The 24537-nt window shown below is 30.2% G+C and overlaps 2 protein-coding genes across 3 annotated transcripts in view; one reads left to right on the top strand and one right to left on the bottom strand.

The window, feature by feature from the left end:
• Window positions 1-24537, bottom strand: part of LOC144375101 (semaphorin-3A-like) — a 268754-nt gene that overhangs the window by 66592 nt on the left and 177625 nt on the right. The window lies entirely within an intron of this gene.
• The window catches only part of LOC144370521 (dystrophin-like), a 129284-nt gene that overhangs the window by 22559 nt on the left and 82188 nt on the right, over window positions 1-24537 (top strand). The window contains exon 6 of the mRNA XM_078031331.1: window positions 23445-23639. Within this exon, the coding sequence (XP_077887457.1) occupies window positions 23445-23639 (195 nt within the window). The remainder of the gene's footprint in view (window positions 1-23444; window positions 23640-24537) is intronic.

Raw genomic sequence — 24537 nt, 5'->3', positions numbered from 1 at the left:
CGGTGTAAATTTAATGCACGTAAGTGTCTGTGTCAGAATTAAATATGACTATAGTAAATCTCAGAAAAGCCCTGGGACTTTGTCTGAGGGAGCCATGAAGCAGCCCACAGCCAGACAGGAGTGCAAACCAATGCATGATAGACTATATCAATAAACAGTGGTTCTCAGGACAAACTAGGAGCCCATTAAGAAGGGACAACAGACCAGGAAGAAGGCAGTTTAAAGAGTTCCCCATATATTCACCAGGGGAAAATTCTCATCCTACTTAGAAAATAAACATTCAAGTTTTATTTCCTATTGATTTAGAGACTAGGTTGCTCATTATCAAGCACTGACTGGAAACTGGATATAAGGAAATTTTTGTAGGATTCATTACAACAGCAGTGTCTAGTAGAAAGAACAATCTTTGCATTGGATAATCCTTAATTTAAATCCCAGTGACTTGTTCTACTAGCTGTATGATCATGGGTTCATCTTTTTAAGCCTCATTTTCCTCATCTACAATGGTAATAAGGATATCAGTTATGATGGAACAACGTAATATTTGTAAAACATCTGCTGCATTGTGAGCTCAATGAGTCAATGTTTTCTTTTTATTTCTGTACAACACTGAAAGATACATTATTTGAAAAACACAATATGTGGGGCTGGGATTGTAGTTCAGTGGGAGAGTGCTTGCCTAGCACATGTGATGCACTGGGTTTGATCCCCAGTACCACATTAAAAATAAATAAATGAAAGAAAGATAGTGTATCCATCTACAACTAAAAAATTTTTTAAAAAAACCTACATATTTTATCTCATTAAGAGAATTAGACTCAGCATGCTCCATTTGTTGAAAAAGTTAACAGATATCTGATACACTTTTTTCAGTGCTATTGCACATAAAATTCCATAATCCATGGACAGATAGTTTTGTCCAGAGTCACAGAATATTTGTTGGAAATGTCATGCAAAGCTGGTGACTCTATCAATGAAGGACATGATTCTATATAAACTTGCTGTTGGAGTTATATCTGAATTCTTATTTTCTACAGGAAGGTGAAGAGCAAGATAAGAAAATAAAATAATTAGGGCTCTGAAAAATTATAATACATCTTTGGTAAACTGCATTTGGCAATTAATCTCAGATGGCCCAAGGAAATGCAAGCACAAAATTCCAAAATAAGGATACCACCATAACTAAATGCTCATGTGGAACTTCTGTACAAAATAAGCTCATGGACTAAAATTTACAATGAATGTGGATAAATATTATTTTTACAATTGGTGTTAGCAGAAAATAAAAAACCAAATATACACATAAGGAAGTTAAAGATGAGAGGACAATCAGAAAATAATATTGAAATAAACATTTCTAATGTCCAGAAGTAAAAAACAAAATAAAAATTTTCAAGGACAGGCCATTTTGAAAAGTTAACAGGCAGATATAAAAAAAACGAAGTCTATAAATAAAAAAAATATTGAAATAAACAACTTTTGAAAAAGTGAATCCATAGGTAGAAAATAATATATTAATGAAAAGATGCTGAGAAAATTGCTTTGCTAAAAGTCATACAGGATATAGATAATAGAATAAAAATTTTAGCATGTGCATAAAAAGAATTCCAGATTGCAAATATGGAGAGCATGGAGAGTAGAAAATATTTTATATAAATGACTGACACTTAATAAATTCCAATTTGCACGAATCCTTAGGTTGAATAAAGCTCTACCAGTGTGGAACAAACAAAAGTGAATCCATACTTAGATAGCTCTGAATGAAATTCAAAACATCAAATGACCAAGATGGTATAATAAAAGCTACTGAATACAAAAGACAGAATACTTACAGGATAACAATATCCACAGCAGACTTATCATCAACAATAGGTATTAGAATATAATAGATGTTAGAAAATCTTTAAAATTCTAGGCTAAATTTCAACTTCCAGGTGAACTGTGATTTAAGAATAAAGGCAAAATGTATTCAGACATACAACTGATTTTATATAAAATAATACAATGACAATTTATTATTTATTTACTCATGATGAAAGAATTACTAAAGAATATGCTTCTGTAAAAAGGAAAATAAAGCCAGAAGGAAGGATAAAGATATAAAAAGCTATATTAAATTATTTTCACTCTATAAAGAATATTTTTAAATATCTTGTAATTAACTACTAAAATTCTGTTCAGTGCTGCAAAGGAAAATACAGAGTACTATGAGAATGTAGAAGTTATTTGACCTCCATATAAAAAAGATACAACAAATATGAGACTTATTCTGGGTGGCATCAACAAATATATCTTGTATATAATATGTTCAATGTAAATTATTATCAATTATTATGTTTCTTGAGATAAAAAAATGTTGTAAACTTTTAGAATAGTCATGTATATATGGCCTTTCCTAGGAAGGAGGAGCAAAAAATACAAATAACTTAGTTGAAGAAAGAAAATAATTGTCTGGTTTCTAAAGACAACAACTTCAATTGTTCTAGATAGCCTATTGCTTCAAACACTAAGTATATGATGGTAAATTCAATGTTTGCCTAATAAGCTTTTCAAATAGACCATAGCCACAACAAGAATCCACCACTCTCTCTCCCTACCCCTGTCTACATTAATTGGCATCTACTAAGCTCTCCAAACATTAGTAAATTGCATTATCTTACATGTAGGTCAAATCCCTAGACTATATCTATGATTATCCTTACCTTTTATATTAGTAATGCAATGTAAAATAGTTCAAATCCTGTTCAGTCTATCTGCAAAATATATCTTTTTTCAGAACAATCCTTAATAGCTACAATACAGAAATTTGCCTAAATATCATGGTCTCTTACTTGGGTTATTTCAATATCCTACTTGCAGTATTTTTTCACCTACACTATTCTTTCTGGTGAAGCAAGAAGACTCTATCCAATGCATAAATAAGGTTATATCAAGCCCCTGCTGCCTATTACCCTTTTGTTGAAATCCTATGAGTGCCTGTATGATCTAGCCACTGCTTGTCACTCTTGTTACTCAAACTTTATCTTCCTTTGTGCTATTTTACTACCATAGAGGCATAATAATTTTTCTTTTACACTTAAACACAGCAACTTCATTTCCATCTCAGGACCTAAGCACATTTTTTAAAATATTTATTTTTTTAGTTGTAGTTGGACACAATACCTTTATTCTATTTATTTATCTTTATGTGATGCTGAGGATCAACCCAGGACATTGCACATGCTAGGTGAGCACTCTACCGCTGAGCCACAACCCCAGCCCCTAAGCACATATTTTTAATGGAATATTTTTAACCTAAATTTTCATGTAGATGTTATAACATACTTAACCATTTTTCCATTTTGGAACAATGAATATTTTACCAGGACTTTGGTGTATACTATGGATGTGTAATGTAAGTATTTTCTATTACAAAAATAACATATTCCTTATAAGGCTACATTCAAAACAGAATTTGAAAACTTTTCAGAACAGCAATTTTTATTACCATTACTTCTGGAAGAGGGTATACTGAGGAAGGTCAAAATTACTGAAATTAAAACTGTGATGTTGAAGAGTGAATATGAGAAAGGTTTAAAAAATGTATTACAAAGGAAATCTTTTACTATATATGAGAAATTGCAATAAGATATTTTAACCTGAAAAGTACACATTTGCAAAATATACAAGTTCCTTAAAAGTTGATTGGAAGTTAATGTTTTTAATAGTTTCACTGTAAATGACACTAGAAATGTTATTTAAATTAGTCATTAAGTCAGTACCTTGGTAGAATGAAGATTTCTTTATACTATGAATATTTTCCTTAACTTTGTAAAAAATTTTGAATTTAAACATAAAATTTACATCTATAAAGAGTTTTCTGATGAATCTAGTTTGATCACAGTAATGACTTTCTTGAGTATTATTTTCAATGTCATTGAAATCTATCTAAGGATACATCCAAGAGATGGAAGACAATAAACTTCAACCAAATACTTCCCAAAGTATCTTGAGAGTTAGTCAAAAGAAAGTTAAAAAGTTCTATTGCTTAAAAAAATTGAGCACACATTGGATTAAGCAGTTTCCTCAATCTAGAATATTTCAGGGTGTTTTATATGTTAAATGTAATTATGAATTTTTAGGAGGTAGATAGATTCTACATACTTTCACATCTGGACAACTGCTCTAAAAATGGAAAAATCTCACTTCAGATTAATGATGGGATTCATGTTCACACGATGGTCAAGAACTAGTGTTCTTCAGAAAAAAAGTGAGAAATGTATCACAATATATTATGTTTCTTGTTGTTTTCAATCATCTTAAATGGAGATGTACAAGCAAATTGATCACACATCTATTTGCTACCACCTTATATAAAATAATGCCTGAAGCTAGATTTGGTGCTCTATAATGCATCTTTTTTTAAAATCTCCTTTCACACAACAAAAAGCAGTTCCATTTGAAAACTAGAAAAAAAATTTCTTTGTGTAATTGCCACTAAGGTTTTTTTCTTTGCTTTGAAATATAAACAAATATTATCAACTACCAATGAAACATCCTTGGATAATTTGAAAACATTAATAATTTTCTGATTTATAGACAATATTATTTGGTAAATGGAACTGTGAATATAAAAGACTAATAATGTTTGCTAAGGGAAATGTTGAATCAGGAGTTAGCTACTTAAAGAATATTCCTCCACTCAGTTTCAGTTTTGTTTAACATATTACAAGGGTTAAGAAAGAATTTAGACATATAAAGATTCTATGTTTTTTAGATTTGTAATGATTACAATTGTTGCCATTGCTATAAAAATGTTTTTGTTCCAGTCTCTAATTATGTAGTATAATCAATTTAATGGTAGTTTAATAAAGAGACATGTTTTTCAATAGAATCAGCCAGCTTTAACATTACATACTTATTCTCTCACTTCAAATGCATGGAAATTCTGGATAAAATATAAGGTTTAAAAATCTACCTTTCCTCTTGGTGTCATAAATGTATATACTTATGAGATACTGAACTTGGATAGAGTACCTAATGACTAAAACAAATATTTCAAGATCATTTAGGTAAATATTGTATGTGAACTTCTGCAAGATATTGTACAGAGATCAAAATGTAACTCCTGCCTAAACTTAGAACCTTCAAAGACAACCCTCATCATATGAAGGAGAATAAAGAAACCCTACCCACCAAGGAGAAAAGGCAATTTAATTGTTTTAGGGGGCGGGTACCAGGGATTGAACTTGGGGGGCACTCAACCACTGATCCATATCCCCAGCCCTATTTTGTATTTTATTTATGGATAGAGTCTCACTGAGTTGCTTAGTGCCTTGATTTTGCTGAGGCTGGCTTTGAACTCGAGATTCTCCTTCTTCAATCTCCCGAGCTATGGGGATTACAGGCTTGTACCAGCACACACAGCTTGAAAAGGTAATTTTTTATTTGATAATTACACAGTATTTTTCAAAATTAATAAAAGCCCCCATATTTGGACTGGAATTTGAGAAAAAGTCAAAGGAAAGGTAAATATACTGATAAAAACATCATGATGAAATTAATGCATTCCAAAAAGAAAAAGATAATTCTAAATGTATTATAAAAGACAGATTACTTTAGGAGTTAATGACACTTAAACTGACAGCTGATTTTAGAGCAAAGATAAAATCCAGAAGGTGGTAGAACCATATCTTAAAGAATGATGATAGAAAAATAACCCCTATGAACATAAAATTGTATACTCATAGAAACCCTTTCAAGAATAACATTGAAGTAACAATCTTCAGACAAACAAAAACTGAGTTTATTAGCATAGATTCTTATTTAAAGGACATTGGAAATGTTTTTTAAGAAGGAAAATGACCAGAGATGGAAGATTTAAGCAGCAAAGAAGAAAAAAAAGCAACAAAAATGGTAAACACATGGAACAGCCTTAAAGAAATATTTACTATGAATAAAATTACCTAATTTCTACATTAAACATAAGAGAACTAATGTTGAACATTAATGACAGCAACCTTGAGTAACATTGGTGTTCATCTGTTTTACCTTCAGCCTTTCTGGTACCTCCTTCTTTCCTCTAATGCTGAAATGCTGTGATGCTCAGTTCTTGGACATTTTCCATTTTCTATCTTTATTATATACGCCCTTCCATTTACATCCAATCTCATGACTTTATAACTAGCTATAAACTGATGACCACTACATTTTTAAAATCAAGAATATTCTTCTTCTCTGAGCTACTTTGGCAACACTGTCCATTTTTTTAGGTAAAAAATATCTTACCATACTTTCCTTTACCCATTCTCAACACAATCAACAAGGACATCATTTGAAAATTTATATCAGATGTAAATCTGATCAAACTATTTGAAATACTCTTCCCTCATCTATTCACAAGTTTTCTTCCATTTTTGCCTTCAAGTCTTTACTCAGAAGTGCTCTTGGTGAATCTCTTTCTCTGACATCCCGTGCCATACACACACACTTCACCAATACTTTCACCATTAATCACTTTCTTCATAAAATCCAGTACCAAGGAGATTTTTAGTATTTCCCGCTTAATCTGAATTAATTATTTATTTTCCTCACTAGAATGAGAGCTCCAATAATGCAATAAATTTTGTCATTTTTTTTCCCAGTGCTCTCTTCTTAAAACCAATAATATTGACTAAATATCCAATATACATATATATGTGTATATATGTTAAGTTCAGTAAATAATAAAGCAATTTTAATATTCTTTTAGTGCTCAGAAGGACACATTACATTTCAAAATTCAATTTTAAAGCATAATTTTAAAGTAACCATTAACTGAAGAAAATTTCTGAACAGGAAAGGGAGAACTACATACATAAACTGAGATGAAGTAAATAATCCAAATAGGAAACTAAGGTTTACAAATATTAATTGAATTGTCTAGGTGTAGTAATTAACTATATTGACACAGGACTTTAGGATTTCTGAATCTTTCTAGTTTAAAGCCACTACTGCACATGAAATAAGGTGTCAATTACACTTTAATATTCTTTAACTTAAAAAAAATTATCCAGAAGATGTATCCAACATTTTATCACATAAATAAATATTATCTCAAATAGTTGGCTCTAAATAATGCACTAAATGAAAAACATTAGGATAGATGTGTCAAGGAGGTGGGGTTGTAGCTCAGTGGTAGAGCTCTTGCCTCGCACATGTGAAGCAGTGTGTTCAATCCTCAGCACCACATAAAAATAAATAAATAAATCTGTTGTGTCCATCTACAACTAAAAAATAAAAAATAAAAAGACATGTCAAACTGGATTGACTATTCCCAATTATTTTATAGTTAGATCACAGCTACATTAAGTACCTTGTATTGTTCATTAAAGTTGTGGCAATGGACTACAGCAATAATTTAATGTCAAATATAAAAACATAAGAAAAAATGTTACCATTCCTATAGTGGTGTGCCAAATTTTGTCATGAGTTGGAACTGTATCATATTTTTCAGGCATTACTGATGTCAGATATATTATGAATTATATATTTTTTCAGAAATATTGGACATAAATCCAAAATTGATACATTATTGATAATGACAATTTTATCTAATTTATTGGTAAAACTAGAATATAATTTTTGACATAAGATAAAGTAACTTGTTTCATTGACGTTAATATTGTCTTTCTTCAGAATGTCACAAGGCTGAAAAAGACTAATTTGATAGAACTATTTTGAAATTATTTGTTATTTATTTTGAATAAGTAGATTAATTTGATCTTTACTTAGTAAAATAAAAATGGTTATAATATCAATTATTTTATTGTATGAAATTACAACATTCTGCAATATCAGATATTCAAGACTATATCTTTATAAGGGCTATTCTTAATCTTCATAGAAGCCTAACAGGACTAAAATCTGTCAAACAACTTACCTACATTCCCATAAAATTAGGGGCAAGTGTTCCCACATGAAAATAGAGTTTTATCAAATTAACAAAGAGTTTTATTAATGTTATTTTCTTGGTAGCAGTGGGTAATGGAGGTAATGTGAACCTCCCAGAAATAGCGAGGATGAAGTGAAATTGGACCCTTAATGAAAAATGATAAACTCGAGTTTTATGTTGGATATATTGAGTTGTTACTTCTTTCATTAAATAAATACATTTTTCTAGTGCCTCCTATGTGCCAGACAACACAAAACATAAAATAACATTGGAAAATCCATAGTACACATACAAAGATGTAATATTTGACAAATATAACTAATACAATGAGTAAGAAAAAAAAGAACAAGAATTTCTACACAGCAATTTGACCTGTTGCAACACAACAATAAAAAGTGTAATTTTCTCCAATCTAAATTTGCTTTGAAAATATGGAACACCAGCTGGAAGGGAGCTCAGATGGCTTTTGCAGAATTGGAAATATCCTTCTGAGCATGCCCGAAACAAATGGTTAAAAATAATTAAATCACTGGCACCATCTGTGAATCATTCCAATTTTCAATGATTACTTAAGACTCTCATTGTATGGAACATATTCTGAAAACAGATGAATAAAATTAATTCAAGTATATAGCTTTTCCAACTTTGAATTTCACTAAAAATGAATTACAATATTTTCAAGTTTGCTAAGTTATTTGATAATTCTTCTGTCCTCCTTTATGAGACAATATTTTACACATTGATATATGTTTGAAATTTGTTTTATTTTAGAAATAAAAATGAAACTTCATTATAAAATGATTTTGTTTGAAAACATTCCATTTTTTTACTGTTTTATTTAATCTTTTAAGTATAGTTCAGTATCCATTGAGTAACAATTTTCTAATAGAAAACTTAAAATCCAACTTGATTGCATTCTTAAATTTAACATCATATTCTATAATGAACAACTTTAAAAAATATTCAATGACTAATTTTACACAGTAAAAAAGAAATCTATATTTAGTAACGACAAATTTATTAATAAAATATACATGGATTATATGAAAACAGAGTGGTTATGTCCACACAAGCTTAAGATATGCAAATTAATTGATAATTTAGAGGTATTGTTAACTGTTTATCTGGATAACAATGCATTGGTACTTGTTGCCAGAGTAGATTAATTAGGAAAGTTTCTAGTAGTTCCTTGAAAATAATGTTCATTATAGTGTCTTCTTAACTAATAGAATGTCTATGTGGCAAAAAGCAATATATGAATTGCTCAACAATAGAGTTGGCTATAATGTTTATAACTCCTTTTGTGAAACAGACAATATTCAAAATTTGTTAAATGATTACTAACTAGGCAATAGATATACATGAAGCATGTGAATGATATTAATCACACTGTATTTTAGTTTCTTAGTTTATAGATATATTTGACTATTTCTTATGTGGAAAATCACTATAACAAAGCTACATCCATTCATATATTATCTTCCTTAGTGGGAAATGGACTTTTAAGTGCCACAAATTTACACAATGTTTTCCATATCAGTGTCTTTGCATTTGTGTTTCTTTTGAATTGATCCCACTTTTCTGCTCTTTGTTTATTTTGTTTTTGCTTTTTTGCTGATCTCTGATCATCTTCCAAGATGAAGAGTGAATATAACTTGTCTCATGTCATTCACAATATTTTCTCTATCTGCCAGGTTTTTATATAAATATATAAGATTAAAATATTTATTGCAATCTTATATATTTATATATTTACTTGTTTATAATAAGTTGTTTCCTACAATTTGAATGCAAACTGTATAAATGGAGGGATTTTGTCTCTGTCTTGAACCAGTGTTTCCCAGTAGAGAGAGTCTGGCTCAGAGCAGGTACACAATAAAAATATATTGAGTGAATGAATGAAATTAGCATCTTCCTTTTGGAATTCCTTGCAGTTTTAAGTTATTTTTTTTCTGTATTCTTAATCTAGTGATACCCCAATGCTCGTCTTCAAAGTTTTCATTGGTCCACAAGGAAAGAATAAACACACATGCGTGCACACACACACACACACACACACACACAACAAATTTGAGCTTTTCATAGAGCTAAATTCATATAATAATTGTCATTTGTTATATACTTGTGGCCTTCTACAGTTTGGAAGGTATTAAAATGATTTTCTACTTTTAAACTTTTTTTATTATTTTCTTACTGTGTTCTGTACTATAAAAAGTAAAGAGTGGAACTTTGTGAGGTTTCCTAACATTTTTTGGTGATATTTTTATTGATCAATGCAATAAAAAGTTTTCAAACCATCAAGTTAGAGAAATTTATTCACATGAAGGGGCAATATTCCTGCCAAGTTTCTGTGTTGGTTGCTTGAAGCTTTTAGAATGAGGAAGGGAAAGCACTAAAAACCCATCATCACCTCCAATTTTAATGATCTTTGGGGCAAAAAATACTAGTCCCACAAGAGTTACTCACTGGAATGAGATGCTGGAATTTTCTTTTATTCTTTGTAAGGAACAAATACAAGAAATATATAGAGGATAAAATTAGGGTATCACAACATCTGCCAAATATATTTTCTGTACAAACACAAGTATAAATGTACCAAAATAGTATTTGTTTATATTTTCATCCTCTGGATTTAAAACTGTTTTTGATTGTTGCAGTGATCTAAAGAACTCATAATAGTATCGTTTGTTAATGCTGTTTAGATTCCAAAAGCTAAATTTGTTTATTTTAAAACATGAGAGCTACATTTACTGTGCTTTATCCAATTTGAAACTGAAAGCATGAGGATTAAAAAAAAAAAAGACTGGGCAGATGCTGTGCATTTAGGTTAATACACATACTTTCTTTATATTCTTCATCCAAATAGCTATAACCAAAAATATTTAACACAGTTGTTTCTAGTTAGCATTATTTTAGTTAATATTTAAAAAATACTTTGATACAAAAAGTATGAAAACAATAATATGACAAGTATTGAGTGGAAATTTTTTTTGACAAAATACTTTATTATAACTGTTTTTATAAAAAGATTTTGGGAAAAATTATATCTAAGACCTCAGGTAATTACCATTTTAAAACATATGATTGAAAATGGATCTGAAATTGATCATTGAATATTATTTCTTAGAGTCAAAACTTGTAAATTCACTGGGAAGAATAGTAGGGATTAATATTGAGATTCTTGTCATGTGAAATACAGTGATAATTATTAATTGGAATATTAACAGAGAACAAACTACCTCAAGAGGAGCTAACATGATTGTAAACCATAGTTCATTAAGTGAAGGTGTTATTCTGGAAACCCTAAGAAAGTATTGAATATTATTTTTAATAATAGAATTTTTTCAGTGCTTATAACCTGGTAAAATAGATTATATGAGGAAAATACTATCAAATACAATAGTTATTGTATACACAGCAATACATAATTTATTCAGAAATCAGATGAACATATTTATAACTTAACTGGAATCAAGAAAAGTATTTTTTTAAAATGCCTCTGGGTTATAAGTTCATTTTATAAAGTTCATAAGCTTACTTGTATTTTTATGACATGACTCTTCAAGTTCTTTTTTGAAAATCTTCTTATTTTGCTCTGATTTTTAGAGATAACTCTAATGAACTTAATTAGCTTCTTTTTCTACCCCTACTAGAATAGAAACCAAAAGTAAATGGAAAGAATAAGTGACCAAAACAATAAATAATAGCTGCAATCCACTAAGGCAAAAAGAGTCTAGATTTTATAAGGAACACTTGGTCTTCTGAAAATCTTTAGCACAAGACAACACAAATGCCAAGGGGTAGGGAGTGGGGAGAGGAGAGAGCAAAAAATAATTTGTCCTTATTATCGTTTAATGGATTTGATTTATATCTATATTACTTGTTTTAGTGATTTATACACAAAGGTAAGAAAATCATTCAATTCTTGCCTATATTTAAAAACATTCAAATACATCACAATATATGGCACATTAGCTCTCTAAATCAAACTACTGCTACCAACTGAACTGTACCTCTATGTGTATATCTATGTGTACATGGGCACACATGCATTTATCTTTTTATGTTGCATATAAGCTTATTTATATAGTTATACATGTTTAAATACAATATTTGTAAATTATACACTTTTCTTTTGCGAAAATGACTGCTGAACTCATCATGGTAGTGATATTTGTAGTTTATTCTCCATCTTTTAGTCACATTCCCCAAAGTTCTGTTTTGTAACTCCCTATGTTTTATTGCAGGCATATAAAATATTGGAAATATTTAAAGGAATAGAATGTGGGATAATAAACACATGTTATTTGGAATTTGGTCCTGTAATTTTATAAATACTATTATTTATAAATCACAAAGTTACTATTGTTCCTTCTAAACAAGGGCATTTGGAAGATGGCTAAAACTATTAAGACAAAAAGGAAAACTCTTCTGCTTAACAAACAGCAATTAAGAACACATGGGAACCTTTGAAGCTATCATTTTGAAACTGCAAACATGCACTAGCTGTCATTTTATTATTCTTAGCTAAATATCTACTTTGGCTTGAGTATTTTGTCTCCTTAGTTATATTCAGGTTAATTGATTGTTTATAAATTGAACATTCAAAACAGATTTAACATAGGAGGCTTTCACATAACAGTGTTCTTTTCCATTTGCAATTCCTCATCTATGTTTAGGAGTCTTTAGTGCCTAAGGATAATTCTCTTTTCTTTGTGTGCAACAGCAGCCTCTAGTCTTTGCCAGGACTCTTCAGTCAATTGGGTATCCATTGAATAGCATCAATATTGTTGTAGGTGGTATTATAAAATTCTTTCAAGGTGCAGTCATCCTGCCTTCTTATGTGCTTTGTCTTGGTCTATATTCCATAACCTTCAGAGTCAATTACTAGTTTTTGCTTTCTACAGCTCTGATTGAAGTAATAACAGCCTGTTTTGGTAATGCCAATTGGAAGGGACCATGCTTAACTTACAACCATGTTAAAAAGAAATTCACTACTGCAATCTCTTATCACTTTGCTTCCGTTATATGGTTATTTTTAATGCATTATAATATTAGCTTACAGTTCAATCAATATAACCACATATTCAGAAAACATTGATACTCTTCATTTCTTCCTACTGCCAATTCCATTTTCTCTGAAATAAATGTTCAATTTAGTATTAATTTTGTATAGTATATTCTAAACTTCTTAACTATATATATATATAGATAGATAGATAGATAGATAGATATAGGTATGTTTTCACTATTTTCTAAAAGTATTACATCATCCTGTATATGACTTTTAAGAATTAAAGTCTATCAAAAACATTTCTTCAGTTGCTATATGCAAATATAATACATTATTTTTAAAAGCCTTAAGAGTTGAACCAAATTTTTTTCTAATGTTTCTCTACATCTTTGGATTATTGGTTAATAAAAAGTGATGACTTGTAAAATATCTATTTTCTGTCATTTTTAAAATTTTTCTTTGTGGATATATCATCTTTTTTATAATGTCCCAGTACTGTGTAAGAATAATATCCTTTTATGATTATACACAAAATATGAATGAAATTTAGCTTGTTGTTTTAAATAAAATCACCTCTATCCTTGATTAGATTTTTATCTGTTTTCATCTATCAAATTATATGCAAAGTGCCAATTAAAGCTGTGATTTTTACCATATTCTCCTTTCATTTCTAGTATGTTTCACCTTATGTAGAATGCATCCAAATTTTTGGTGCATAAGAATTAATGATTGCATTAATTTTTTAAAAGAAATATATCTTTTATTATTAAAATGATTCTCTTGAATCCATTCAATGTTTTTGGCCTTGAACTATACTTATATTTGGTATTATTATGATGACCCTCACTTTTTAAAAGCTGTTTTCCTGATGTAGCAACTTCTTTCATTATATAATATACCCTTGTATCTTTGATATATAATGATTTTTGGTGTTTTTATTTAATTATTTAAAAATTGATCTCTTAAAACTAGTCAAAATAAACCTAATATAAGGTGTTTTCATGTAACAGTGCTATTTTCCATTTGCTAGTCCTCGCTCATATTCAGGATTCTCAAACACTCAAGTATAATTCCCAGATTATAAATGGAGTTTTTACTTTAAATCATTCTGACTTTTTAAATCTTTTGATACGGAATTTAACCAAATTCATTTTAAATGATAATTTGTAACCATATAGTTGTTTAAATTCATTCTGGTCATAATTTTATCATTATATTTTATGTCCTTCCATCCTTTGTCCATAATATTTCAATTATCTTTTTTATTGCATTCTTCCACCCCTTCCAGGTAATTTCAAAATACTGTCTGTATTCCCTTTTTACTAACACTTAGTTTCTTAACTTGAATAATTTTGAACCTATATTTCTGACATGTCATGCCAAAATAAAATTAGATTACTCTTCCCACCAAGATGATTTACTCAACAAATTTCTCATCCTTTTCAAGCCAAGATAAAGTCTTTTTAAAACCAATAATTTGGTATTTGAGTCCTTGGCTACTGTTGTTTTCCCTAATGGCATCACTTCTCTACTTCAAGTTGCATCATCACTTAAATTACACTGAAATGTGCTAGGAGTGTAGCTTAGTGATAAGTTGCTTGCCTAGTGTGCTCTGGGTTCTATCCTAAATGTGTTAAAAACATTTACATTTCCACTATTATTGACCCAGAGAACTTAGCCAAAAATCTTAGAGTTTACTGTACATCATTTCTCTGTATTCTTTATTTCCCCTTGTTGTGAAATCTCTTATTATAGATTTTTTTCATTTTTGTATATTAGGCATTAGAGTTATATATAATAGTGGGGTTGATTTTGACATAATCATACATGCATGAAACGTTAGTTACTCCATTTCAGTCCCTGTACTTCCTCTTCTCCACCCTCCTGCCTCTCCTTGTTCCTCCTGCCTTTACTGGTCTTCCATCTATTTATTTTTAATTTGGTTAGGATGCTTGAGAAATTTCCTCACAAAAACAAATTAGAATGTGCATTTGTTAAATCTTCAATTTTCAAAGTGTTCTTTCTCTTTTAGTCATAATAATGGATTTGTTGGGTAATAACAGAATTCTTGAATTTCTCTCCTCTATTTTCAATGGGTGCTATAAATTGTGTACCACCATCCTCTGGTTTTCCTGTTTTGCATTTTTACTGTTTCTTAACTTTCAGGGAAAAGTGTAATTCTAGCCCAAGTCTTATTTTGTACACTTAAACTCCACTTTCTCTAAAATTCTGTAAGGTACTACATATTTCACCCCTTAAAGTTCATAAATTTAGGAAATGATTCAGTATATTTCTATTTATGTGCCTTTATTTATTCTGTAATCTTTTTTAGTACTTGGATAACACTTTTAGATTTCACAAGTCAACTTTTTAGCTCAGGGAATTTTCCTTCATGATTATTGCTTTTATCTGCTTTCTTTTGTCAATCTGGTACTGTCCTCTAAGTCTGTCGTTGATTACTAGGATTTCTATTTCTTTCAATTTTTCTTTATGTTGTAGAATACATCCTTTCCTCTGGTTGATTCTCCAAAACTCAAAATTTTATTTTTATTAATAACCATTCTCTTTCTTCAAATCATCTAATGAACTTTTAAATACAAGATAATAAGCTTCCTGAACTCTAATGTTATTTTTTAAACTTTCTCATTTTATTAAGTCATTCTTCTATTTCTTCTAGTGCATTTCTTCTATGGACTTTCAATTTTGTCTAATTTCTTCAAATCCTTGTAATCCTGGAAGTAACCTGTCATTTTTTTTGGGGGGGGGGGTGTATTTATTTATTTATTTATCATCTCATGCTTAAATCAAAGTTTGAGATGTCTTAACACAAGAAAAATTCAGGGTGAGGGTTTTGATGTATACTGAGTGGTTGAGAAGCAACAAAGATAATGTAAGTATTTTTTTCCTGGTAAACAATAGTTTAACAAGCTGAGACCTCTCCAGAAAAAGTATGTATCGGAAAACATCTCTGATGCCATGAATGGGGGTTGGAGGTAAGGCTGTTCTAAGCCACTTGGTACAGCCACTGTTCAATAATGCTCACATGAAAACCAGCCAGTACCAATCCATTCTTGGGTCTTAAATCAGTGGTATCCCAGAAATCATACCACATACACATCCAAAAATCATCAGAGATTATCTTTGTGTCAATCAAAATCCTTTTTCTTTCACTTCTCTAATAGGCCATATTTAGTGACTGAAATTCTACCAAGTTACTAATTTATGTTAATTCATTGAAAATTCTTATTAAAATGCAAATGTTGTCCTTTGAAGGATAACACTTTAAACCACTATAAGCCATTAACACATTTTCAAGATTCAGTTTATCAGTTTAATTAGATAGTAATTGAGCTTGCCCCTGAGGAATTAAGTAAATTTAATGATGCAGAATGGAAGAATCAACATGAAGCAGGTCAATGAGCAGGTCCATCCAGACCTTTAATACAGGACACTATACATGTCTGGCCTCCTAGAAGTATTATATACTTAAAGACTGGCAAATTCAGCTTTCCTTGCAGATCTCTTTTACTGACAGTCAGCCTAGATCTAAAAATTCATTCTAACTTTGGAAAACAAATATTTGTATAAAAGATGATTTTCTACAAAATTTTACATTGATTAGTTTATGTCTTTTTAGTGAAATTTTTAACAAGACAGGTAAAATAACCTTATCACATTTTGTTGATCAATCAATTAGTGAAAATTTGGGGTTGATACCCCCCTTTTGTTGTTACATAAGTTTACAAAAGCAAATTTTTTACATGGTGGAATAAGTGGAAGGAGATTATCAAAGATTGAACATTTTCTCATTGCTGTTTTCTCTGTGTAGGGTCATAACAAAATTGTTTGGACCCATTAGACTCAATATTCAAAGACTTTCTCCCAATGACTTAATTAAAACCTGCAAGTCCAAGTACTGTTGGAATACTAGTACTCTCATATCCTTTGTGTGTATACAAAATACTGAACATGGCTGAGTAAACCCATAGTGATTTAATTTGTACCATATTTTTGTTTCTTTTTTCTAAATGCTTTTAACATTTGAAATGCTCCCCCCTATAGATTAATCATGTTTTTTTTTATTTTTGCAAAATTTAATTGTTTGCTTTGCTTTTTTCTCTGTACAAAATCTATGAAGGATCCAGGGGAAATAAATAAAAATAGTCCATCTTTGTTTATTACTCTGGAAGTATCTCTGGAAGGAAACTTGTATTTCTCTGACAACTTTGAGACTAAGAGAATGGACCATTTATCTAAGATGACTTAAGTCATTTCCATTTCATTCATTAAGCACCAGAAGCTACTTAAGGCCTGGAATCTTATTTGGGTTTTAACCAACATTATATTATTACTTTTAAACATTCTACAATAGTTAAGAATGTCCTTTAACTCCCCTTTTTCTTTTTTTAAAATTTATGTATTTTAATTTATTATACAAGACAGCAGAATTCATTTCAGTTCATATTACAAATATAGAGCACAATTTTTCATGCCTCTGGTTGTACACAAAGTATAGTCACACCATTCATGTCTTCATACATGTACTTAGGGTGATGATGTTCATCTCATTCCACCATATTTCCTACCCCCATGCAACCTCCTTTCCTCTCCCTCCCCTTTGCCCTATCCAAAGTTCCTCCATTCCTCCCATGCTCCCTGCCCCCATTATGGATCAGCATCCACATATCTGAGAAAACATTTGACCTTTGGTATTTTGGGATTGGCTTATTTCACTTAGCATGATATTCTCCAACACCATCCATTTACCAGTAAATGTCATGATTTTATTCTCTCTCAATCCTGAATTTGTGTATATATACCACAGTTTCTTTATCTATGCATCTATTGAAGGGGATCTAGGTTGGTTCCACAATTTAGCTATTGTGAATTGTGCTGCTATAAACATTGATGTGGCTGAGTCATTGTAGTATGCTGTTTTAAAGTCCTTTGAATATAAACTTAGTGGGATAGCTGGAGCATCCCTTTTCATGAAGTTTTAGTATATATGAATATATTTTAATATATACCAATATATATTTGTGCTGTAGTGGAATCTTTGGTTTTGCATCAGAGTAAAATAAAAGAAAATCACCAAACTTGGAGAAAAAAGAATATGATAAGATATAAATTAACAGATTTTCCTATCATGATTCAATTTATTAATAAGTAAATGTATTTTGAAGATTCAACATCTTTATGTTAGCACTATGATGTAAAACGATGACCCCATCACTATATTAATTTTATTTAGACAATATCCTTTATTAGATTCTAAATGCATTGACATATTTTCTGTGTAGCATATTTATATGAGATATATTGATATTGTGAGGCATATGTCTTAATAATATGGCATATAATACATTTTTCTTCTTAAGTATCTTTGACCTCATAACTCATAAATGGGCCACTAGCCACAATGCATTTGAAGGGGAGAAAAGTTCTTTAAATCATGGAGGAAGACATTTTCTGTTAAAAATCCTGATATAATGCATCATTTCTTTCAAAACAGAATTGGCTTTATTTCATGCAGTTATGTGACCCTTCAAGAAACAAATTTTAAGTAATAGAAAAATGTGATAACTCAACTTTCAGAGAAACTAAAGTTTATTTAAAACTTTATAACTGATGCCTATGCCTACTTACATAGCTCAAACTCTCAAAACCATTTTGACTTCAACTTTAGTTCATACAAATCATAGTTGTGTTCTATAATAATCCTTTTTAAGTATTGATTAAACTTTCTATTTTTAAATAAAAATAGGCAATTTTGGACTTTTGACCTTTGTTACTAGAAAGTAGGATAGTGTATTCATTTGGGTATATATATAGTTAAAATGAAAATGAATAGAGAGAAATAAAAATGAATCAGTATGGGTATAGCACTTCCTAATGATGCATGAATATCTATAATGATATAAGATGGTAAAGAATGTTACCAAAAGCAAGTTAATTTTCAAAAGGTTAACCAGGATTTGTACATATCAGAATCCAGAAGGATATAATTATTCAAGACAGAATTAATGAAATTCAAATGAAAAGGCTTAATCTCAATATGAGTGCATGGGTTTTGCATAAAGAAGAGAAAGTGAACATGATACTTCCAATTACACTGATTTTTAATAACTTTCTAAAATTTTTATTAAACCAAACTGGAAATTATTCAGTGGATATAGTTTATTCATTATAAACATGCATAACTGTGTCAAAAGGAATGATATACTTTTGTTAGGGGTGTAAAGGGATTGAGCCCACAGGCACTTAACCACTGAGCCATATCCCCACCCCTTTTTAAATTTTTTATTTGGAGACAGGTTCTCACTAGGCTGCTTACAGTCTCGCTAAATTGCTAAGGCTGGATTGGAACCTGTGATACTCCTGCATTAGCCTCTGGAGCTGCTGGGGTTACAGGCATGCACCACTGTGCCCAGCAAAATATACTTTTGAGGAATAAATAGTAAACTAGATCTCCAAATGTCTGACTCTCTTGATTTAATTTTTGGCAATTTCTTGTATATGAAAATTATGATATGTTCCTTTTTTAAAAAAAAGAGAACGAGAGAGGAGAGAGAGAGAGAGAGAGAGAGAGAGAGAGAGAGAGAGAGAGAGAGAGAGAGAATTTTTTTTATATATTTTTATTTTTTAGTTCTCGGGGAACACAACATCTTCGTTGGTATGTGGTGCTGAGGATCGAACCCGGGCCGCACGCATGCCAGGCGAGAGCGCTACCGCTTGAGCCACATCCCCAGCCCTGATATGTTCCTATATATTAAAATTATCATATGTATTAGAATATTATAATAAATTAGAATACTATAAAAATTGAAATTTTATAAAACATTTTTCTTGAAACTGAGTTGATAGTTTCATAGTAGTGTCAGAGTTATTTTGAATATATCTATTTCTCCCCAAATTTCACATAATCCTACTTTAGTTTTCTCTATTTGGTTGATCTGTACTACTTAACATGTGTTATCTATGATTGCTGGATGCTATATATCAAGATAGTAGAACAGAAAAATCCTCCCATAAATAAGTATTCATTAAATATATGGAATGCATATTTGCTATTCTGGGTTTATTTTATAAAATATAGCTGAATCCGTGACCAAAGGTAATTTTAATAAGAGACATTTTAGGAATTAAAGGCATACTAATATATTTTTGGTAAGAGGAAAAAGATTATTTAATTAGCAGTAGTTTAGGACAGCAAAAATTATAATGGTTTTCTCAATCAGATCTTTTCTAAAGTAAAAGATTCCACCTTTCCTTTTCTTTGGTCTTATCAATTGTAAAGGTTTAAATATTTCTAAATGTTCCAGAAAAACTCTTCATGCTGTATCTGAGCATAGGATGGACAGGATGTGGCATGATTAGTCCATTTATTTTCACGAAGGGACACCAATTGCTCCAAGACCTATCTCTGATGATCTTGAAAATGATCTCAATACACATATTAATAGAGCTTTCTATAAAATGGCCAATGTTTCTTTGAAGGGTATCATAATAAGGTTAATAAAGGCTTCAGTTTTAAAGAATATTTTTAAAATAACAAAAATTGTTTCTAGAACCAGATGTAAAATTTCAATTATTTGAAAATTTGGGGATTTGAATAGATGCCTTATGATGTGACCCTAAAAGAGTATTCCATTGAGACAGAGGTGAAAATGCTTTTTATTTTGATGTTTTTTTCAATGTTTATTATGAAGGGGGAAAAATGCATTAATTCGTAGGCAATAAAAAAAAAATCTATGTCAGACACATGTGATCAAGTAGAGAAAAGCTTAACAAATGAGAAGCCAGAGGACAATGTGCTGCAAATATTCTCAGAGCCCTAGTTTGGAACTGCAGCTGACCTTAGATATTTTTTGCTGAGACTCAGCATTCCAGTCTTCAGAGCTGTGTGGTTAACACTAATTATTAAAGTAAAACTCATTTAAAGTTCCTCTGTGCAAATTAAAATATAATTAACTACAAATGCCAAAGTAGAAATTTGGGTTTTAAACCTTTTTTCAGAAAGTGAATCTAAGTTAGTAGTCATATGTGAGTTTTAGTGTCTCCTTTCTTTATTGTATTTAGCTTCTCAATTCCTTGCAATCTATAATTCATAATTACTATGTTTATAAGGCACCAATATGCATCTAAATAGCTGAGATTATGCCACATCTTGGTAATGAACATTAAGAAAACTGCATATCAATAAAAAAACTGAAAAAAGATATGAAGAACTGTCAATTATTTTTCTTTTAAGAAAAAATCATGAGAATAAACATCAAAACCTTTTGGAATTCACACATTTTTTAATGAGACTCAGAAGTTCTTTAAATATTTTGAAGTTCTGTCTAATTCACAAACAACATCTTGGTTAATACAACAAAATAATTATTAAAAGAAAAAATGTAATCTCTCCTCCACCCAACTCTGTCCCTAATAAAACTGTTCTCTAAAAGTAGGAATAAAATGCATTGCATTATAAACAAATGTAATTGCATCATTATATAAAATGTTCTAAGAATTATGCTTGTTATTGCTGATGTAGGTTTTTATCTCAGGGGTTAAAGCAACTTATACAATTAAAAAACACAAATCTATTAGCTTGGAGATTTTGTTAAGAACAACATAGTCATCTGACTGATGGAATGCATGTGAGTTACAATAACTTTGTTTGACTTGCTCTACTGACTCTAATACTTAAACTCCATGAGTCGGTGGATATTTTACACTCAAATACCCCCTGAATTTATATAATATATATATATGTATATATATATGTGTATATATGTATATATACATATATATGTGTATACATGTTGTACATACATGCATATATATACATATATGTCTATATACACAGATATGTATGTATACATATATACATATACATAGATATATGTATACATACCAATACATATACATATACACATAGACCCCCTGAATTTTATATATACACATATATATGTAGTATGCATATGTATATGTGTATATACATGTATGCACATATATAACATCTACACATGTGATATATATATGTATGTACATATAAAAAATTCAGGGGGCTATATGTATAAGTATAAATCTATTTTTTAATTGTTGAAATGTTTGGTTTGTAATGGAGAATTTGAGAATTTGGATTTTGAAATCTATGCTGAAATGTTGAATTGTCTTCATCAAACTTTATCTCAAGTTTCTAATATCACTCAAAAAGCAAATTAGAAATGTATATATATTTCCATTGATCATGCAGAAACATGTGTCATGGATTTAATTATAATGTATACAATAAATCAATTTTGTAAAATGTATGATTATGTCACTTAAAGTTTAATCTGTGCAATTCTGTGAATTTGCTACATCATAATTAGATGAGACATCTAAATTATCATGTAAGTATTGAGTATGAAGAATCCTGGGCCAGATAAATTAAAAGAAAATAAATTGATCAGCCTATAATTTTGACTCATGTTTGTGTAGGAGTCAGTCTGGGATCAAAAAGTCCATTTGATTATAATTATTGCAAAAATGAATATGGTCTTGTTGAAAAAGTCTGTGTAGTAATAAATGGCTTTGTTAGCATGCTTATTGTCCAGCTTTCCCAGAGACCCTGCCACTTAAATCCTCAGCTGACCCTATCAACAGACAGGTGGCATTTGATCAATTCAAAACAAAGTTACTGGGAGAATAATTTCAATTACAAAAATGTTGCTGCCTATACTGTAGACAGAAGGGGGCAGAGGTCATCCATCTTTATAAATTTGCGTGCCAAATGGTATTTATTTCTTGCTCTTAAAAAGAATAGGAAAAGAGACACCACTTGCAAACCCTCAAAAAACTTTAAGCTGCAAATTCTGATCACTCCTAGCACTTGGATGCCAGTGAGGAAAGTGAAGATGCAGAAAGAATTCTCTCTTAGATCTCAGGACACTCTGGAGTTCTTATTAAGATTTGAATTCCAGAGTCACCCTACTCATTTAACATCTTAATTAGCTTAATTCAATAAGAAACTAACATTAATGAGTAGGGTTAAAAATCTGGGATTTGGGGTAGGGTTGGGCTGAATAGAAAATTACATACTAACTAAAACCACTTTATGACTCCTGTACATAAATCAAGAATAGGGAGGAATAAGGATAGAAAGTGTTCCTTTGTTATAAATAAAACAAATGCAGAAACCTCACCCCACCCCACACCTAGATTTCCAGTAAGCTTAGAATTAAAAGGCAGCTGTAAACATTATTTTCTTAGGTTAAAACTATTCTCCTCTCAACCTTATGACTGTTGGTCTTTCATCTTATATTCATGGTGCTAGTGTGTATGTATCTCTTATTATAAAGGCTTCTAACATTTTTTTGAAGAAGGTATATAAACAACAAAACTATTTTACTAGAGTTATCATAATGAGTTTCTTTGTAATCCATTTTCAACCTTCTGTCAGCTAAACACTGGAGTCTATAACAACTCAATGAATGACTTTTTATTATAAGAAGCTAAAAATATTATTCTTTTGTATATCTATACCAGCACACTCTCCGTGAAGAAACAATGGTGGTGATGACTGAAGACATGCCTTTGGAAATTTCTTATGTGCCTTCTACTTATCTGACTGAGATCACTCATGTCTCACAAGCTCTATCAGAAGTGGAACAACTTCTCAATGCGCCTGACCTCTGTGCTAAAGATTTTGAAGATCTTTTTAAACAAGAGGAGTCTTTGAAGGTAAAACAAAGCTCTTTCATTTAGATTTTACAAGATGATCCCATTGGTCATTTATATTACCAGAATAATTGGCTTAAATTGTATACACAATGGATATATTTATTTACTCATGGAATACTTGTTTTTTAATGTTTTTTATTCCTGCATTATAGTTATATATAATAGTTGGGTTCATTTTGACATAATCATAAATTTTTATAACAATTCTAAAAATATAGAATGGGTAGCTTGAGTAATAAGGTATAGAAATTGAAACATAAATTAGAAATGATCTTTTATAATATTTAGGGTCAAGATGCTTTCCAAAACAAAGTTTTTGGAGGTACCCAGGGCAGAAAGTGTTCACAAAAAGCAAGCTTTGATAGAGAAACATTTCATTTCCAACCAATACTTTACTTTGTTTTCCCCAAAAAGGCAAATTAGATGAGATTTAAAGTTGTATGTTATGTGTTGTTTTCATTTTAAAATTTCCACTTATAATATAGATATTTTATTTTAAATAAATGTCAACACATATGCTATAATATAGGAAATGTAAATAGAAATCAATTAACTATTTTAAAACTACCAGCCAAAGGCTACTACCCAAATACAGCTTTTTTCTTTCAAACTAATAACAGCATGTTACTGAATTCTGAACCAAGACAAATAATGGTGTGGGAATATGCAATGAATTTTAGAAGGCAGTGTCTGAAGATAAATAAATGTATTATGAAGAAAATGTACATAATAATGTGTGTCTTCAAGATAATTTTTGTGATCATACATTTCACACTCAAAATGAAATATTATAACATAACCAGAGCTTGGTATTTTTTAGTGCAAACAGCATAAGAATATAGACAGAAGATGAGTTTGCTATTATCAGTACATATTAGTGAAAGCATTTTTACTCTAA

This window comes from Ictidomys tridecemlineatus, chromosome 2 (genome assembly GCF_052094955.1).
Source record: "Ictidomys tridecemlineatus isolate mIctTri1 chromosome 2, mIctTri1.hap1, whole genome shotgun sequence".
In the NCBI taxonomy this organism is placed as follows: Eukaryota; Metazoa; Chordata; class Mammalia; order Rodentia; family Sciuridae; genus Ictidomys; species Ictidomys tridecemlineatus.
This window is presented reverse-complemented; position numbering and strand designations above follow the sequence as displayed.